The 20,933-nt window shown below is 43.5% G+C and overlaps 1 protein-coding gene and 1 pseudogene across 1 annotated transcript; one reads left to right on the forward strand and one right to left on the reverse strand.

Moving 5' to 3' along the window:
• Positions 1-3,004: 3,004 nt before the first annotated feature.
• On the reverse strand, positions 3,005-16,778 carry LOC119484212 (docking protein 2-like). The gene is given in 16 exon segments (XM_037762900.1): positions 3,005-4,920; positions 4,923-4,994; positions 4,996-5,088; positions 5,090-5,587; positions 6,090-6,129; positions 7,575-7,738; positions 7,740-7,760; positions 7,851-8,006; positions 10,540-10,613; positions 11,194-11,365; positions 12,713-12,820; positions 13,698-13,721; positions 13,723-13,800; positions 13,802-13,867; positions 15,263-15,385; positions 16,230-16,778. Coding segments are annotated over 16 exon segments (1,902 nt in total). The 5' UTR covers positions 16,290-16,778; the 3' UTR covers positions 3,005-4,767.
• A 1,690-nt stretch (positions 16,779-18,468) lies between these two features.
• The window catches only part of LOC119484211, a 12,882-nt pseudogene continuing 10,417 nt past the window's right edge, over positions 18,469-20,933 (forward strand).

The following is a 20,933-nucleotide window of genomic DNA, read 5'->3' on the forward strand; positions in this document are numbered from 1 at the left end:
CCCCATTAGAGCTGATATCTGCCCCGTCAGAGGAGCTGATATCTGTCCCGTTAGAGGAGCCGATAGAGGAGCTGAAATCTGCCCCGTTAGAGGAGCTCGTGTTAAAGATGTTTTTTTCTGGTATCATGATGTAATAACTTTCAGATCTCATCAGCCAATGAGAGCTCTCTCCTGGAAACACACCAGAGAATATACGGTATGTAGGTACCCACCAAATGACTGGTGGCATGTGACCACATGAACTCAGTAACATGATCCTTGACCCATGGACTCAGCTCAGTAGCTATTGGCTACTGTAGCATTCACACATAGGTGTGAAATTCACCCAGGACAAAACCAGAGGAAATCTTTTTGTTCCTTCTCTTTCTTCACCTTCTCCTCACCCCCCCTGACCTGTGGAGGTGAGCTGCTGCTCTCCAGACCAGAGCTGTAAGAAGCAGCTCTGCTCTGATCTATGACCTGTTAGGAAACAGACATAGCAACACAAGGAACTTCTGAGGCAGAAGACGTGAGAGCCTGCCTTTTTACCCACTATCTTCAAGCAACAACCGCAAGGAAGTTAGCACCAAGCTATCAAGCTGCTGGGAAGAAAATATTGGAGCGATCAGCTTCCTCCAATCTGCACAACTTGATTTGAGCACAGCAAAGACAACATCTTTGACTTGGAACCACAACTTCAACACATGGAATTACAAACCCTTCATCCATGGATTGGTAACGTACTGGGCTTATTTTAGTATTAACAATTACACATGGCTGAGCAAGACTGTTCAACTTTGATTTCTAAAATGTACTTGTATTGATTTGGTTTAATGTTATTCATTGAGTTTGACTGTTGTGATATTATTTGTAGTTGAGATAGTTCGGGTAGCTGGCTTCACCACATCTGATGTGTTTAGTTTATGCTTCACATAGACAAGGTCTTGCATGTAAACTAACCATCTTTTCTAACCCACTGCATTATCTGACACACATTAAGATTACATACAGAAACTGTGAATTAGTTAAACATAAACATACAGCTTCAGATAATCTTAACCCCGACATCACACCCCTCTCTGTCCTTCCTGAGCACATGTGTTCCGAAGAACAAAGAGGCCATGTGGTGACATGTTGGCGGCCATCTTTGATCCCGCCATCTTTGTAGTTTTACAGTGCTCACCCCTTTTGTCTGTAGGCAGACATCTTGAGACAAGAAGCCATCTTGTCTCTCTCCCTCTCTCTCTCTCTCTCTCTCACACACACACACACACACACACACACACACACACACACGCATGCTTACACACTTTGTTTGGTTTGTTTAGTTTAGTTATTTAGTTAGATTAATATTGTCTTTTAAACCTTTATTATCTTGTAAATAAATGTTTGTGGAATATACATGCTGGTCTGTTTAATGTTGTACAAGAGTGAATAATGCCAACCTCTGCTATGTCAAAAACTCCGATATCCTTCAACTTTTACTATCTATGTTGGTTATAATTATTAATTTAATTATTGATCAACATTCCAAATTGATAGTTTAGTATATTTATGAGACTATATTAACGTTTTGGTTATTGGTCCCTGATTCCAGGGTGGTGCCCCGTTTATTATTAATGTTTATTGATAATTCTTATTGATATTAATAATTCTCGTATTATTTATTAATTAATCTGCTAATAACCAAACCTGTTACTGCCAAATCCCTACATGTTGGTGCCCCGTGTGAGGCATAATATTATTGTCGGCAAATTGTTCATAATTGTGCAATATTTTTCAGCATAATTTTTGGTCAAAAACAAAAATTTCATATTCCACTTATAAACAAACCAAAAGTGTTTACATTCTACACTACTAGTGTTCCACAGGAGTAGAAGTCCAGCTGTACTTTTGAATAAGTACATTATGGTGAGAATTGTCATTTGAGAGAGTTTGATTATTAACACTTTAAGTCTTTATAGTGTTAATTTTAATAACTTGCTTTTGCTGCTAATTCAAGTTAACCTACGCTGTAGAACTTGAAATGATTTTGGTTCAGCATTTGATGAAATTCACCCAGGACAAAACTAGAGGAATCTCTTTGTTCCTTCTCTTTCTTCACCTTCTCCTCACCTCTCCTAACCTGTGGAGGTGAGCTGCTGCTCTCCAGACCAGAAGCTGTAGAAGCAGCTCTGCTCTGATCTATGGCCTGTTAGGAAACAGACATAGGAACACAAGGAACTTCTAAGGCGGAAGACGCGAGAGCCTGCCTTTTTACCCACTAACTTCAAGCAACAACCGCAAGGAAGTTAGCACCAAGCTATCGAGCTGATGGGAAGAAGTATTGGAGCGATCAGCTTCCTCCAATCTGCACAACTTGATTTGAGCACAGCAAAGAAGACATCTTTGATTTGGAACCACAACTTCAACACATGGAATTACAAACCCTTCTTCCATGGATTGGTAACGTACTGGGCTTACCTTAGCGGTAGCAATCGCACATGGCTGAGCAAGACTGTTCAACTTTGATTTCTAAAATGTACTTGTATTGATTTGGTTTAATGTTATTCATTGAGTTTAACTGTTGTGATATTATTTGTAGTTGAGATAGTTCGGGTAGCTGGCTTCGCCACATCTGATGTGTTTAGTTTATGCTTCATATAGACAAGGTCTTGCATGCAAACTAACCATCTTTTCTAACCCACTGCATTATCTGACACACATTAAGATTACATACAGAAACTGTGAATTAGTTAAACATAAACATACAGCTTCAGATAATCTTAACCCCTGGGACTACATTAACGTTTTGGTTATTGGTCCCTGATTCCAGGGTGGTGTCCCATTTATTATTGATGTTTATTGATCATTTTTAGTAATATTAATAATTCTATTATTATTTATTTATTAATTTGCTAATAACCAAACCCTGTTACTGCCAAATCCCTACAGGTATAATATATATACATATATTATACATGTATTATATAATTATTGATCACTTTGGATGCAAAGTTGAATGACACAACAAACAGATCAATAATAATAAATCATAAATGAGGATTTATTTCAGATTAAAAGGCTCAACACAGAAAACATCTGCACACAAACGCACGTTATGTTTGATTTACCAATATTTATATTTATATTTATATTTATATCTAGAATATTTAGTTTGAGCCAACTTCAGTCTGATGGTGATGATGATGGTGATGATGATGACGATGATGATGATGATGATGATGATGATGGTGGTGATGATGATGATATCGTTGTTCTCTCCTACATTAATAATAAAGCTGTGCTGCTCTCTGCTGGAGGAAGCTGCTCGCTGCACATTCAGGAAATACAAACTATTTCTTCACAGATCAGATTTTCTCTAATAAAAAAGGTTGTTGGTCCCAGTCCGTATGAGAGCCGGTACTACAGTAGACCTGGTACCACACTAGACCTGGTACCACACTAGACCTGGTACAACAGTAGACCTGGTACCACACTAGACCTGGTACCACACTAGACCTGGTACCACAGTAGACCTGGTACCACAGTAGACCTGGTACCAGTCAGAGGACCAGTAGAAAAGACTCACTGGTCCAGTTCTGCTGTCAGCTCCTCCAGAGACAAACTCAACGTCATCTCAGACTCTGAGAAGCTGGGATTTTCTGACATTTTATAACATTTGATAGACTAAATGTTTAAATGATATTGAGAATACTAGTTTTCAAAGAGCAGTAGTTAGTTAGTTAGTTAGTTAGTTCGTTAGTTTAATAATAGGAGCAGTAGTTAGTTAGTTAGTTGGTTAGCAGGAGAAACAAGCGAAGCAGAAACTGTTGGATTTACGTCCTAATGACGTAATGTTATCGTCCTCCAGAGACGTGGACGAGGACACCGTCCATACTTGCCAACCACTGAAGCTCCTTTCAGACACAACGTGACGACGCCACCTCCTGACCTCTGAAACACGTTATTTCTGTCGGCTAGGCGCCGGCGGCACGGTGGCTTTTCGTTGCATCGAGCAAAGCTCAACTTCAGGCGCTGCTCCCCGTGATGTCGCTGAACGGAATTTTTTGGAATATCTTTTTAGAACATTTTGGGAAATTTGTGGACATTTATCGGACATTTCTTTACTTTTTTCTGCCATTTGTCGGCCCATTGTCGGCATTTGTTGGACATTTCTCGTAATTTTTTTTCAGCCATTTTTTTTTACATTTTCGGCATTTCTCCGACTTTTTTCTGACATTTTTCAGACATCTTTCCGACATTTCTCTGAACGTTTTTTCGGTAGGTGTCGCGAGCATAGACTGCTCCTTCCCCCTGGAAACGACAGTTGGTGTCGCTCTATAGTCGTCCGGCGTGGAAACAGTCGAGATTAAACACACCGTTCAGTTCCAGAAACAGGACGAGATACGGAAAGAAAAAAAGTGCCATAAATCAGAAGAAGTGTGACGCTGGAGGAAACCGGGAGAGGGTGATGAAAAAACAGGAGAGTTGGCGAGTTACGACGCCGCCACACTATATAAATAATAAACTATAGACTATAAAGAGATGGCCCACATCAGTGAAGCAGGTGACCTCGATACCGCGGCTCCACCCCCCCCGATGATCACTACTGAGCAGACTCTGGTTCCAAATGATCTCAAGATGGCAGCTCCCCGTATCCCGATATTTAGGCTTCACTTCTGTACAGCGGGAGGAAGCGGAGACGCAGCGGCCATCTTTAAATCCAGTCTAGGGTCCAGACTAAAGATGGTGGATCAGATTCAGGAGTTTCAGCTGCTTCCTGTCTCTTCTACACCATCTTCACCTTCACGTTGTTGTACGGTGAATCCTGCTGCTCCTCCCTGATCTTCCTCCTGTGGCTCCTCCTCCTCCTCCTCGTCTTCTTCGTCTTCGTTGGTGCTTTGTGTAAGCAGGAAGTGCCCTCTTGGCTCGTTTGGGCACGGCATAGTCGTCCACACCGTGGGTTGTACGGGGTACTCGTGACCTTTAGGGTCAGCGGCTGTACCCATAATCCTCCAGGCGTCTCCTCTCATCATCCTCGGGATCGTCGTACAGGGAGGTGGGGGGTTTCTGCGCGGCGGCGGCGGCGGCGGCGGCGGCGTAGCCTTCAGGATCGTCGTAGATGTGTTTCCACCTTCCCGTACGCGGGCCTGACGCCGGCGTCGCTCGGGAAGATGTTTCTGATCTTCATCTCGTCAATGCTGTCGTAGAGCGGGTCGGCGGTGGACTCGGCTCGGTGAGCCTGATGGGAGTTCAGGATGTCGGTCATGAAGTTGTTGGCGATGGTGTCGAAGGGGAGGGGTACTCGGGATCCTGGCGGACGGCGGGCGGGCCTGGCACCTCTCTTCTCCCGCTTGGCGCCGCGCTCCGCGGCGGCCGGCAGCGTGATCTGGGAGTACATCTGGTGCGGGTTCAGGCCGGAGCTTCATCTTGGGGCTGAGGTGAGGGTCGGGGCTGTGGGCGGCGCCGGCGCCCTGGGCCGGGTTGGGCCGGGCTCGGCGTGAGGCAGAGGGCAGCTGGAGATCATCTTGACCTGGTTCTTACGGGGGACGGGGACGCCGCGAGTGTCCAGAGTCAAACTCTTCACACCCGTCAGGACTTTATCGACTGGAGGCTCCAGACGAGACTGAGGACAGAAGAGACGCAACCAATCAGTGATCAATGATCTACCATTCACATTCAGATCCATCAGTCCGGGATCCCGGACGAGCCCCCAATTGTTACAACCGGCTCAAAGGTTGCAACAACAATGAGAGACCAGACGAGTTCTAAAATAGTGAAAGGCATTTATTTAACAAACTAACAATAAACAAAGGTGGAGAGTCAGTAATCAGTATTGTAGGCGTTGGTGTTGGGGGGTGAGATGTCTGCAGCAAACAAACCAAAACAGATGTTCCAGCAAGGAAGAGAGGGAGCTTTTATTCAAATCAATCAAATCAATTTATTTTTGTATAGCGTCAAATCACAACAGAAGTTTATCTCAAGACGCTTTATATATAGAGCAGTTCTATGACGTACACCATAGTTTAGAGACCCAACAGGATCCACCAAGAGCACTGTGGCCAGGAACAACTCCCGATTACTGGGAAGAAACCTGGAGCAGGTATATCCCTCCCCCACCCCCACACCGAGCCCAGGCGGTACTCATCAGCCTGACGAGCCTCCACCCTGCAACACAAAGGAGAACCAGCAAAAAGACACCGGGGGGGGGGGGGTCGTCACAGTCTGTCCTCACTCAGCAGGTAAAGACTCAAAGTGTCCAGCAGGTGGAGACGTCTGCACTATTTATTTAATTATTTAACTCACTGAGGAGATTCTGTGTCTGGTCTTCATGTTGGAAGCAGTGAAGCTCCTTTAAACATTTAGAAGATTCTAACAGATCTCATCACGACTGAGAGGTTCTTTCAGTCCGTTAGGAACCTCAGAGAGAACAAGAGGTTCTGACTGCAGCCGGCTGTGTGTTCTGTAGTTTATGAGTCCTACCAGTGGGGGGCGCTGTTTGCTGCTGCTGCTGCTGCATGCGGTGGTATTGAAGGAGTGGAGGCTCTCTTTGTCTTTGAGATGAATCTGTGAAGATGTGGAGGTTCATTCACCATGCTGTACACCACCCGTCAGCTGGCCTGCACACAGAACACATCCAGACAACCAGTTAGCGCTCCAGATCTAAAGTTTCTGGCTTTGCATTTGTCCTCTTGTGAATGTTCAGATTTCAGATGAAAAATAAAAAAAATGTATGATTTTGGTTCAGAGAGAAGTCAACCATCATGTTGTCTGAGGTGTAACAAGGATCCTTAAATCAGCAGAACTATGAACAGAGTTTGGTGGAATCTCCCCGATTGTGTTCTGAAGGTTCTAGCCTGGTGGGACAACAGTGACTTTATACTGAAATGTCTCACAATACTGAACCATATTCTAACAATCCAGACTTTATTCTGAAAATCCTGGCTTTATTCTAACAATCCAGACTTTATTCTGAAAATCATGGCTTTATCTAACAATCCAGATTTTATTCTGAAAACCCTGGCTTCAGATAAAACAGCCTGACTTTATTCTGAAAATCACTGGCTTTATTCTAACAATCCAGACTTTATTCTGAAATCCTGGCTTTCTTCTAACAATCCAGACTTTATTCTGAAAATCCTGGCTTTCTTCTAACAATCCAGACTTTATTCTGAAAATCCAATTTATCTGAAAATCCGTCTTTACTCTAACAATCCAATAAATTGTGAAAACCCTGGCTTCAGATAAAAAATACTGACTTTATTCCAGAAAATCCTGACTATATTCCTGACAATACTGATTTTATTTTGAAAATACTGACTTTATTCTGAAAGTCCTGACTTGATTCTAAAATTCTAGAATTATTTTTAATTCCTGAGATATTTCTGACAATCGTTCCTTTATTTTGAAAATCTGCTTAAATCCTCTCTAATTCTAAAAGTCTTGAATGTATTTTATTTTGAAACCACGGAACAAAGGTGACCTGTAATGTGAGCTGACCTGAGCAGCATTGGGTTGTGGGATATGTGCCGCGGAGCTGAGGCAGCGGTGGCGTCCTGCCTCCGGACCAGGGGCGGGTTGAGGGGCAGGGGGGGTAGGGAGGGCAGGCTCACGTCCTGGGGGGGGTCTCTGGACTCACCGGTCCCCCCCCGGAGGGCTGCCTCTGGGGGACGGAGATCCGCTGCAGGTTGATGGCAGCTTCCACGGCCTGAAACAGGAAGTTCCCCCTGTTTGGTGTCAACTCGAAGTTGCCCTCGCCGGAGTCGCAGCGCCGGCCGGGCCTCGAAGGAGAAGGTGGACTGAAGGACAGGAAACACGTCAGAGTCCAGATCAAACAGACCTCATCCTGTCTGACAGTAAACCAGGTTGTGTGTGTGTGTGTGTGTCACCTTGTCCCGTCCGAAGCGTCTCAGGTAGCGGTACGGCCAGGTGGACACGGTGTCTCCGGTCTTGTCCAGCAGGTGGAGCGCGTTGACGTCGGCCCGCAGGAACCCGTCTCCTTTCAGCCGGCAGCGATCGGACGCCTCCGTCCTCCGAACACACCTCTGAAGTCACGCACTGACACACACACACACACACACACACACACACACACACACTGTCAGGATGATGTCATGGAGCTGAAGCACGGGTCCATTGAGTGATACAAGAAGCTGTTTTAACTGAAGAGGCTGCGGTAGGAAGACAGGAGGATGTACTGGGGGGGGGGGGGTGGTGACTTTAAACGTCGTCTTCCATGACGGCAGCAGATGTTGGAAACCACACACACACACACACACACACACACACACTCTGTCAGCCAGAGTGTGTGTGTGTGTGTGTGTGTGTGTGAAGAGGATGTGGTCAACAGTAGCAGCTGCACATCAGGACTTAAGTTATACTCTAAACGTTACTACAACTGTGTGTAGTACTCTTAATGTGTACTGTGTGTAGTACTCTTAATGTGTACTGTGTGTAGTACTGATGGATGATAAGAATGCTTAAAGGGACTGTTAGTCAAGAATCAGAAATGTCCTTGTTAACAGCTTCACCTGTGTCCGTTAAGTCAACTAGAAGTCAGCGTCCTGTTGCTGGCGCTTGTGCTCGCTCTACATAGACATGAAGGAGCATCGCTCAACACAGTGAGGGAGACACACGTCAGCTAAAAGCACAATATCACTCTATATTTCCAGCTGCTCGGCAGTAATGTTAGCTGACCAGACCAAGGTCTCTCCATGAATCAATGCTGATCCTAGTGTTGGCTTTTCCCGCCTCAAGCCTCCCGACCGCGGCCGGAGGGAACGGGGGGAGACGCCGGAGTTTGGTCGGAGACGATAACGTTTCTCTCTGCGGAGCCCCGTCACTTCACAAGACACGGGAAACCTCTGTTGGTCTGGAGGAGCTGCAGCAGTTATTTCTGCACAAACGTCCACTGAACATTCACTAGATATTCTCAGAGCTAAACTAACTCTTCTGCAGTGTGGAGTGAGCAGCATGCACGTGAAGGTAGAGAGAGAGAGAGAGAAGGAGCGCGGTGTGTGAGTGAAGGCAGGCAGATGAGCAGAGGAGCAAGAGGAGCAGAGACTCCGGTCCTGGAGACCAAAGCTACGGTCTCCCCCGCGTCCTCCGACCGCGGCCAACACTGTTTAACAGCTTCACTAGATACAACCAAGAGTTTGTGCTTCACTGGAGTTTGTGTTGGAGTCTGAGTCTGAACAGCGGAGACACACGAGAGACCATGAGACACACGAGAGACCATGAGACACACGAGAGACCATGAGACACACGAGAGACCATGAGACACACGAGATACCATGAGACACACGAGAGACCCTGAGACACACGAGAGACCATGAGACACACGAGAGACCTGTGAGACACACGAGAGACCATTGAGCACACGAGAGACCATGAGACACATGAGAGACCATAGAGACACACGAGAGACCATGAGACACACGAGAGACCATGAGACACCGACCAGCAAAGGATTTATACCTGGAACAAGTACTAACAGAAACTTTAAATATTAAACAACTGAAACTCAAATAATAGTAGCAGTAATAATAGTCAGTATTTACTGTAGTACTCTACATGTATCTGTGTATCTGTGTATATTATTGGTGATGTTAATAAAGAGTCAGCGTTCTGGTGGACCTCATCGTCACCTCAGCGTCTGTAAATAGAAGGCGTGAATCAGAGCTGAGGCCTCAGTAGAACCAGTGAAACCAGTAGAAACCAGTGGAAACCAGTAGAGACTCCATAGAAACACTCAGAGACTCCACTGACCTCAGAAACACTTCAACACTCACACCGCTCAACTTCCTGTTCAGAAACAGGAAGTCTGTCCTGTCAAGATAAAAGCTGAAGGTCGTCCTTCTGACTCCGACACAAGTTTCCACTACGCAACAACACACACTGAGGACAACACTGAGGACACACTGAGTACACACTGAGGACACACTGAGTACACACTGAGTACACACTGAGGACACACTGAGGACACACTGAGGACACACTGAGTACACACTGAGGACACACTGAGTACACACTGAGGACACACTGAGTACACACTGAGGACACACGAGTACACACTGAGTACACACTGAGTACACACTGAGGACACACTGAGGGACACAGCTGAGGACACACTGAGGACACACTGAGGTACACACTGAGTACTAATACACAACTCAGTATCACAACCTCCACAGGTCATCACACATCAGATCATAATGATAATAATGATTATAATGATTATAATAAGGCGTGATGTGGTGGTCAGCGTGTGATCAGCTGCCCGTCAAGCGTCAGCGTGGTGATCAGCCGCCCGTCAGCAGCAGTGAGACACTAAACGAGGACTAAATGAGGACTAGTGTTGGAGTGTCTCTGCGGCCGCAGGCGGCTAAATTTAGCGGCGCTGGGAGAAGAGAGCGAGAGGAGAAGAGAAGTGAGGTTTGGTTGGAGGTGCAACAGGAAGTCGTTACTGAAGGTCGAACCGAAAAACACGAAGACACGAAGACGAGAAACGTTTAAACCACAAGAACATTTACAAGAGTTTCATCTGGTAGATAGCTCCAATTCCAGAACCAGAATCACCAGGGGGGTCTGATACCGGTCTGATACGGTCTGATACTGGGGGGGTCTGATACCGGTCTGATACCGGTCTGATACTGGGGGGGTCTGATACCAGGGGGTCTGATACAGGGGTCTGATAGCGGTCTGATACTCCGGTCTGATACCAGGGGGTCTGATACCAGGGGGTCTGATAGCGGTCTGATACCGGTCTGATACCAGGGGGTCTGATACCAGGGGTCTGATTTTTAATTTTTTTATTTGACCTTTATTTAACAGTAAAATCAATTGAGAACAATTCTCATTTACAATGATGACCTGGCCAAGAGGCAGCAGCAAGAGTATAAAGACATAGATACAGTCCCGCATGACAAACACACAGCATGCCATGACAAGACATGAGAAACATGGCTAAAACAGCACAGGTAAATAAATAGTTCAGATATTAATAAACACTTGTACAACAAAGGTGGATTACTGGATGCTCTTTGTAAAATTGTAATGGAAGAGAGAGAGAGAAGTGAGGGCTGGTCAGCAGGTTCAGCAGTCAACTAGGACGTGTTGCAGCTTTTGTGTGAACATGTTGAGAGATGTGAGAGCTGTGAGTTTGAGCGTGTTTTGTAGAGTTCCAGTCATTTGCAGCAGTAAAATGAAAGAAATTATGACCAAAGACAGTACGGAACCTTTGAATGATGAGCCTAATGAAGTCACTGGATCTTAAACGGCGATTGCTGTCGGAAATGTGCAGAGGATTGAGAGGTAGCGAGGGGTCATTCCCAGAATTGATTTGTAGACTAGGAGCAGCCAGTGTTGTAGCCGCCTGGTGTGAAGGATGGGCCAATCCACCAATCTATAAAGATCACAATGGTGGGTGGTGAAGGTGCACATTGTGGCAAAAACGGATTATAAACGGAGTGTTGGATGGAGGTGAGGCTTTGTTGAAGAGTGGACACAGCGGAGTGGAGTGAGGGACCAGCCGAATATATGATGGTGTCATCAGCATACAGATGAATCCAGGAATTTCCAGCAGCCTTGGCTACATCGTTAATATAAATGGAGAACAAAATAGGGCCTAAGATGGAGCCTTGAGGCACACCTTTAGAGATGGTAAGTGGTTCAGACATGATGTTTTCAAGTCTTCACCCCGCTGGACCACGATCAGCCAGGTAGCTAGCAACCAGTTGCAACATCTACTAGACAAGCCAATGCTGGTAAGTCTTTGCAGGAGGAGGTTAGGTTGACCGAGTCGAAAGCCTTGCTAGGTCTATAAAGGCAGCTACACAAAGTCTGTTTGTTGTCCGTGGCGGTGATGACGTCATCAAGGACTTCAGTGTAGCGGTGGTACATCCGTGGGCCTTTCCTAAACCAGACTGCAGGTCAGACAAAATATGATTTAAGTCAATGAAGTGTATTAGTTGTTTATGTACCAGTTTCTCTATGACTTTGGCCAGACAGGGCAAAATGGAAATCGGCCTGTAGCAGTTTGGGTCAGAGCCAGAGCCTCCTTTAAAGAGGGGGAGAATCGTAGCCGATTTCCAGTCAAGGGGGAAAAACAGACAGATGAAATGACTAAACAGTCAAAACGGTTAAACTAGGATTGTAATGGAGGAAGCAATAATATGAGCGGCTGATTTTAAAAACACATCGTCAAGCCCATCATATCCAGCCGGGGGGTCTGATACCGGTCTGATACCGGTCTGATACCGGTCTGATACCAGGGGGGTCTGATACCGGTCTGATACCGGGGGGGTGTGATACCGGTCTGATACCAGGGGGGTCTGATACCGTTCTGATACCAGGGGGGTCTGAGACCGGTCTGATACCGGTCTGATACCCAGGGGGGTCTGATACCGGTCTGATACCGGGGGGTCTGATACCGGTCCTGATACCAAGGGGATCTGATACCTGTAAGGCTCAGGGTTATGAACAGACATGACTTGGTGGAATGTCAGAGACAGACAAACAGACAGACAGACGGACAGACAGACAGACGGACAGACAGACAGACAGACAGACAGACGGACAGACGGACAGACAGACAGACAGACAGACAGACAGACAGACAGACAGACGGACAGACAGACAGACGGACAGACAGACAGACAGACAGACGGACAGCAGACGGACAGACAGACGGACAGACAGACAGACAGACAGACAGACAAACAGACAGACGGACAGACAGACGGACAGGTACCTGTTTCTCTGCCACTGTACAGTGAGTTGTCCTCCATTCTTCGTCTTCGTCCACTGTGTGTCCTCTCTGCAGGCTGCCTCTCTTCACCCGCGGCTCAGTCCAGTTCATCTACACACACATTGATTATTAACCTGATCAATCACTCACTGAACATCACTGATCAATCACTGATCAATCACTTATCCATCACTTATCAATCACTGATCAATCACTGGATCAATCACTGACTCACTGGTGTTAAACAGGAACCCTGTCCATTAAGGCCCTGTTCACACCTGATTCAGTCTCCGGCTAGCAGCTAAAAGCTAGCAGCTAACAGCTTACAGCTAACAGCTAGCAGCTAGCAGCTAGCAGCTATCAGCTAAAAGCTAACAGCTAAGCAGCTAACAGCTAGCAGCTAAAAGCTAACAGCTAGCAGCTAACAGCTAACAGCTAGCAGCTAACAGCTAGCAGCTAAAAGCTAACAGCTAGCAGCTAGCAGCTATCAGCTAACAGCTAGCAGCTAACAGCTAGCAGCTAGCAGCTAACAGCTAGCAGCTAGCAGCTAAAAGCTAGCAGCTAACAGCTAGCAGCTAGCTGCTAGCAGCTAAAAGCTAGCAGCTAACAGCTAGCAGCTAGCAGCTAACAGCTAGCAGCTAGCAGCTAGCAGCTAACAGCTAACAGCTAGCAGCTAGCAGCTAACAGCTAGCAGCTAGCAGCTAACAGCTAGCAGCTAGCAGCTAGCAGCTAACAGCTAACAGCTAGCAGCTAGCAGCTAACAGCTAACAGCTAGCTGGAGATTGACTCCTCATGTGTGTATTAATAGATGAGATTGAGTCCCTGCCCTCTGATTGGCTGCCTGAGCGTGTACTTCCTCTTCCCACAGACACAGAAAGAGGAAGTTGTGACTGTCGGCTGTCCGTCATCATGATGCTATTAAAAGTGTGTGTGTGTGTGTGTATGTGTGTGTGTGCGTGCGTGCGTGCGTGTGTGTGTGTGTACCTACAGGAAAGGCGATCTCACACAGTTTGGTGCGTCCAGTCGTCCAGCTGCAGGCGGTCGGCGGCGAACACGTAGATCTTGTCGGTGGTCTCGATCAGGAACGGTCCCCGTGTCTCGGGGACATCCGTCCATCTCCACCTCCGTCACCCGGATACAGTCGGCCAGACGGATCACCTGGAGACACACACTGTCATCACCACGGCAACACACACTGTCATCACCACGGCAACACACACTGTCATAAACCACGGCAACATACACTGTCATCACCACGGCAACACACACTGTCATCACCACGGCAACACACACTGTCATCACCACGGCAGCACACACTGTCATCACCACGGCAACACACACTGTCATCACCACGGCAACCACACACTGTCATCACCACGGCAACAACACACTGTCATCACCACGGCAGGCACACACTGTCATCACCACGGCAACACACACTGTCATCACCACGCAACACAGAGCGTCATCACCACGGCAATACGGAGCGTCATCACCAAGCAGTAGAGTAGAGTCCAGTAGGTTCAAGTTAGAGTCCAGGAGAGTCCAGTAGAGTCCAGTAGAGCCAAGTAGAGTCCAGGAGAGTCCAGTAGAGTCCAGTATAGTTCAGAAGAGTCCAGTAGAGTCCAGTAGAGTCCAGGAGAGTCCAGTAGAGTCAGTAGAGTTCAGAAGAGTCCAGTAGAGTCCCAGTAGTATGCAGTAGAGTGCAGTAGAGTCCAGTAGAGTCCAGTAGAGTTCAGTAGAGTGCAGTAGAGTTCAGTAGAGTTCAGTAGAGTCCAGTAGAGTCCAGTAGAGTTCAGTAGAGTTCAGCAGAGTGCAGTAGAGTTCAGTAGAGTCCAGTAGAATCCAGTAGAGTTCAGTAGTATGCAGTAGAGTTCAGTAGAGTCCAGTAGAGTCCAGTAGAGTCCAGTAGAGTCCAGTAGAGTTCAGTAGAGTCCAGTAGAGTCCAGTAGTATGCAGTAGAGTCCAGTAGAGTCCAGTAGAGTCCAGTAGAGTTCAGTAGAGTGCAGTAGAGTTCAGTAGAGTGCAGTAGAGTCCAGTAGAGTCCAGTAGAGTTCAGTAGAGTTCAGCAGAATGTAGTAGAGTCTAGTAGAGTCCAGTAGAGTCCAGTAGAGTAGAATTGAATGTAGTAGAGTACAGTAGAGTCCAGTAGAGTCCAGTAGAGTACAGTAGAGTTCAGTAGAGTCCAGTAGAGTTCAGTAGAGTCCAGTAGAGTACAGTAGAGTCCAGTAGAGTTCAGTAGAGTCCAGTAGAGTCCAGTATAGTCCAGTAAAGTCCAGTAGAGTCCAGTAGTATGTAGTAGAGTGCAGTAGAGTCCAGTAGAGTTCAGTAGAGTCCAGTAGAGTCCAGTAGAGTTCAGTAGAGTACAGTAGAGTCCAGTAGAGTTCAGTAGAGTTCAGTAGAGTTCAGTAGAGTTCAGTAGAGTCCAGTAGAGTTCAGTAGAGTCCAGTAGAGTTCAGTAGAGTCCAGTAGAGTCCAGTAGAGTTCGGTAGAGTCAGTAGAGTCCAGTAGAGTTCAGTAGAGTCCAGTAGAGTCCAGTAGAGTCTACTCTACCTTCTTGTGCTCCTGCTGTTTCCGGAGGTTCTTCTCAGCTCCGTCTTTACACTCGAAGAACTCGAGTCTGGAAATCGAACAGGAACTCTCTCTGAAGAGGACGCACCACACACGCTTCCACTTCTACACACACACATAGACACATACACAGAGACACACACACACACACAGAGACACACACACACACACACACACACACACACACACACACACACACACAGAGAGACACACACAGAGAGACAAACACAGAGAGACACACACAGAGACACACACAGAGAGACACACACACAGAGAGACACACACATAGACACACACACACACAGAGAGACACACACAGAGAGACACACAGAGACACACACACACAGAGAGACACACACAGAGAGACACACAGAGACACACACACAGAGAGACACACATAGACACACACACAGAGAGACACACAGAGAGACACACACACAGAGAGACACACACATAGACACACACACACACAGAGAGACACACACAGAGACACACACACAGAGAGACACACAGAGACACACACACACAGAGAGACACACACAGAGAGACACACAGAGACACACACACACAGAGAGATACAGAGACACACACAGAGAGACACACAGAGAGACACACACACAGAGAGACACACACATAGACACACACACACAGAGAGACACACAGAGGGACACACAGAGAGACACACAGAGACACACACACACACAGAGACACACACAGAGCAGACACACACAGAGAGACACACACACACACACACACACACAGAGAGACACACAGACAATGATGTTACTGTTGCTGCTCATACAGTATCACTACACCAACATGTTGTGATAGCATTAGCTCTGTGTTAGCTATGTGTGTGTCTCTGTGTGTGTCTCTGTGTGTGTGTCTCTCTGTGTATGTCTATGTGTGTGTGTTAGCTCTGTGTGTCTCTGTGTGTGTCTGTGTTTACCTTTCCAAACCTCTGCTGCTGCAGGTAGATCATCCCCTGTTTCCTGATGTCCTCCTCCATCACCACACTGCTGTTCCTCCTCTCCTCCTCTTTGTGCTCCACTTTCCTCTCCTCCTCCTCCTCCTCCTCCTCCTCTCCTCCTCCTTCTCTGTCTTCACCTCCTCTCCTCTGACTTTTTGCTTCCTCTTCTCACTTTGTCTCCTCTCGCCTCCTCCTCCTCTTCTACTTCTTCTTCTTCTTCTTCTTCTTCTTCTTCTTCTCCTTCTTGTGAACTTTCTTCTTCTTCTTCAGAACTCCTCTTTTGGCTTCGCTTCTCTTCACCTCCTTTCTTTTTCCTCTGCGTTGTTTTTCACTCTTCTTGTCGTTGCACTTCTTCTCTTTTGTCTTTCACCTCCTTTTGTTTTGTCTCCTTACTTTTCTCCTTTTTTCTTCGTTTACTGGCCTTCGAGAGTTTCACCTCCTCCTGCTGTGGTTCACCTCCCTCTCTTTGTCCTCCTCGTCTCTGTGTCTGTCCTCCTTGTCTCTGTCCTCGTCTCTGTCCTCCTCGTCTCTGTCCTCGTCTCCGTCCTCGTCTCTGATGCAGAGTAATGTCATCTCTGTTTCCTGCTTCAGTCTGTTGCAACATGTAATGCAGAACTAAACGTGTGAACGCTCCTCCCTTCCTCCTCTCTTCCTCCTCCCTTCTTCTTCCATATTGTCACCCTAAAGTTTGAACCCAAATCAGCGTCCTCGTCTTTGTCAGCGTCCTCGTCTCCTCGGTGGACACTTTAGCTGCTGTTTCTATTGTCCTCAGAACCCCCCCGCCTGGCGGCCGTGTCGGCCTCCTGTCGGTTCATCTCAGTAACATTTATTCAGGTCCTTAAGTACTACAGTATACATGTACAAGTACTACAGTACACATGTACAAGTACTACAGCATACATGTACAAGTACTACAGTATACATGTACAAGTACTACAGTATACATGTACAAGTACTACAGTATACATGTACAAGTACTACAGGCTTGGTCAGTAAAACATAATTAAAGTTTTCAGACCTTTTTCAAACATAATTCGGATATTTTTCGAACTCGTTTGGAGAGTCCAGTAGACATCATCAGTCCACATTTCAGTCTTTTTTTGTTAACTTTTCTTCTGCATGTCGTTTTTTCAAACATAATTGAGTAATTAAAATAATGTCCCAAAAATGTCCGACAATAGACTGAAGAAAGGCCAAAGAAAAGTCCGAAAACTTCCACAAAATATCCGAAAAAAGTGCGAAAAATATCCAAAGACTGTCTGAAAAAAGGCAGGAAAAAAGTCAAAAAAAAGTTTGACATACTTCGAAAAAAAGTAAAAAAAATGTACGCAAAAAGGCCAAAGAATGGCAGAATAAATGTCTTAAATACATCGGGAAAAAAGTTTTTAAAAATATCAGAAAAAAGTCTGAAAAATGTCAGAAAATATGTCCGACAAAATGCACTAAAAATATCAGAAAACAAAGTAAAAAATACTAGATAATAGAAAGTATGTCAGCATTCTACTTAGAGTTCTTGAGTACATGGAGACGGATGATAGACGACGTCTCTTTACATGATGACACTGTTGATCTGTCCACGTCCTGTTTAGACGCTGTGTTCACTGCCATCACTGCCATCGTGTGGTTGTTTGCAGCAGAAAGACAGAAATGCGAGTGACTTCATCATCTCTGACGTCATCACTGAAATCATCTCTGACGTCATCACTGAAATCATCTCTGACGTCATCATCTCTGACGTCATTATCTCTGACGTCTACGTCGTGACTATTTACTTAAACAATCAGACTTACATGAAACGTCCACCGATGCTCTATGTTGGTGAGTTTTACTCCAATGACCAGCAGGGCTCGCCTTTAGGTCAGCTGTTATTCGGACCTTTATGTGACATTTTTCGGACTTTTCTTCTGTTTCTTCGGCTTTTTTTCCTGCCTGTTCTTGGATATTTTTCGGACATGTCGGACAGAAAAAAGTCCAAAGAAGCCAAAACAGATGTCCAAAAAAATCTGCAAAACTAATTGATTAATGGACTAATTGATTATTGGACTAATTGATTATTGGCCTAATTGATTATTGGTCTAATTGATTAATGGGCAGATGGTTTCAGCTGTACTTGTATAAACTAAAGTAAAGTAACTAAGGCTGTCAGATAAATATAGTGAAGTAGAAGTAGAAGTACTCAGTACTCAGTAGTAGTAGTAGCAGTGTTGGTGTCATGCTGAGTGTGTTTAGTGTGACAGACTGTAAACTGATCAGATTATCACAGCATCACGCCTCCCTCTCTCTCTCTCTCCCTGTTAGTCAGTGTCTCTTGCCCCGCTGCTCAGCAGATGGTCTCTATTCCCGTGACGATCTGTTTCTGTTTCCATGACGATCTGAACACACGATGCTTCTTTAAACAGAAGAAAGAAAAGTTTAATATCTTTATCGTCTTCTGGAGATATCGAGGTAACTTTATTGATTATTACTATTAGTGATCAATAAGTGATTGTTAGTTAGTGACTGTTGTTGAATTTATGTGTTTCATCTGAACCAGAAACTAAAAACTCAAATCACCACTAACTGTTTTTATCATTTTACTTCCTTCATCTGTTTAAATGTATTTTTATATTTTAATTGCATTTTGTTTGTTAAAGTTTATTATTTTACAGTCATTATTATAAAGAATGAAAAAACTGGGAAGACAAACTTTTACGGAAATTAACTGATCAAATTTAAATTTACGTAATTTAACGTTTAAAGTTTTATGTTTAAGTTTGTGTCACTAATCGAAGTGAGTTTGAAATAAATTCGGACTCTTCTGCCTTTATTCAACCTTTTTCAGACTTTCTTCGTCTTAATGACACTTTTTTCGGACATTCAGACATATTTCGCATATTTTTTAGACATGTTTCAGACTTTTTTTCAACATTTTTAAAATCTTTTTTAGGACTTCTGTTCAGACATTTTTAAGACACATTTAAAAGACAAGTAATTATTATGAGCTGTTGTATTTGTTTATTTTACAATATAGATTAATATGATTATGTATTTCAGATAACTGACATGCTGAGGATTAAAGTGTGAATAAGGATCTATAATCTGTCAGATGCCCCTACTGTTCTCAGATCTGATGTTTGAAGTCTAAACATGTTAATGAGGTCAAATATTAAAGAAGGGTTTTAGAGTTAGAAATGAAACATAAATAAAATCAAATATAGCATCAGTCAGATAATAATTAATATTATTAAAACAACAAATCATTAACAACAAGTCTTTAACAACAAGTCTTTAACAATAAATCTTTAACAACAAATCTTTAACAACAAATCATTGACAATAAATCTTTAACAATACATCTTTAACAACAAGTCTTTAACAACAAATCTTTGACAATAAATCTTTAACAACAAGTCTTTAACAATAAATATTTTACAACAAATCTTTAACAACAAATCATTGACAATAAATCTTTAACAACAAATCTTTAACAACAAATCATTGACAATAAATCTTTAACAACAAATCTTTAACAACAAATCATTGACAATAAATCTTTAACAAAAAATCTTTAACAACAAATCTTAAGCAACAATTCTTTAACAACAAGTCTTTAACAACAAGTCTTTAGCAATAAATCTTTAACAACAAATCTTTAACAACAAATCTTAAGCAACAATTCTTTAACAACAAATCTTTAACAAAAGTCTTTAACAACAAATCTTTAACAATAAGTCTTTAACAATAAATCTTTAACAACAATTCTTTAACAACAAATCATTGACAATAAATCTTTAACAACAAATCTTAAGCAACAATTCTTTAACAATAAATCTTTAACAACAAATCATTGACAATACATTTTTAACAAAAAATCTTTAACAACACAATCTTAAGCAACAATTCTTTAAAAACAAGTCTTTAACAATAAATCTTTAACAATAAATCTTTAACAAAAAATCTTTAACAACAAATCATAAGCAACAATTCTTTAACAATAAATCTTTTAAAACAAATCTTTAACAACAAATCATTGACAATACATCTTTAACAACAAATCATTGACAATAAATCTTTAACAATAAATCTTTAACAACAAATCTTAAGCAACAAGTCTTTAACAATAAATCTTTAACAATAAATCTTTAACAAATCTTTAACAATAAATCTTTAACAATAAATATTTAACAACAAGTCTTTAACAATAAATCTTTAACAACAAATCTTTAACAAATCTTTAACAACAAATCTTAAGCTACAATTATTTAACAACAAGTCTTTAACAATAAATCTTTAACAATAATCTTTAACAAAAAATCTTTAACAACAAGTCTTTAACAATAAATCTTTGACAATAAATCTTTAACAAATCTTTAACAATAAATCTTTAACAAGAAGTCTTTAACAATAAATCTTTGACAATAAATCTTTAACAAATCTTTAACAATAAATATTTAACAACAAATATTTAACAACAAGTCTTTAACATGAAATATTTAACAACAAATCTTTAACAACAAATCTTTAACAATAATTTTTTTAACAACAAATCTTAAACAACAAGTCTTTAACTTGTTGGCTCTGTATGAAATCAGTGATTCAATCATGGGATCATGGGTGAATACATTAATGATAGAAATTATATCTTATTTTGTTTATATGGAACACAGACAGCAGGAACATGTTTCTGATGGTTTCCTGTTCAGA

The sequence above is a fragment of the Sebastes umbrosus genome, unplaced genomic scaffold (assembly GCF_015220745.1).
Source record: "Sebastes umbrosus isolate fSebUmb1 unplaced genomic scaffold, fSebUmb1.pri scaffold_105_arrow_ctg1, whole genome shotgun sequence".
Lineage (NCBI taxonomy): Eukaryota > Metazoa > Chordata > Actinopteri > Perciformes > Sebastidae > Sebastes > Sebastes umbrosus.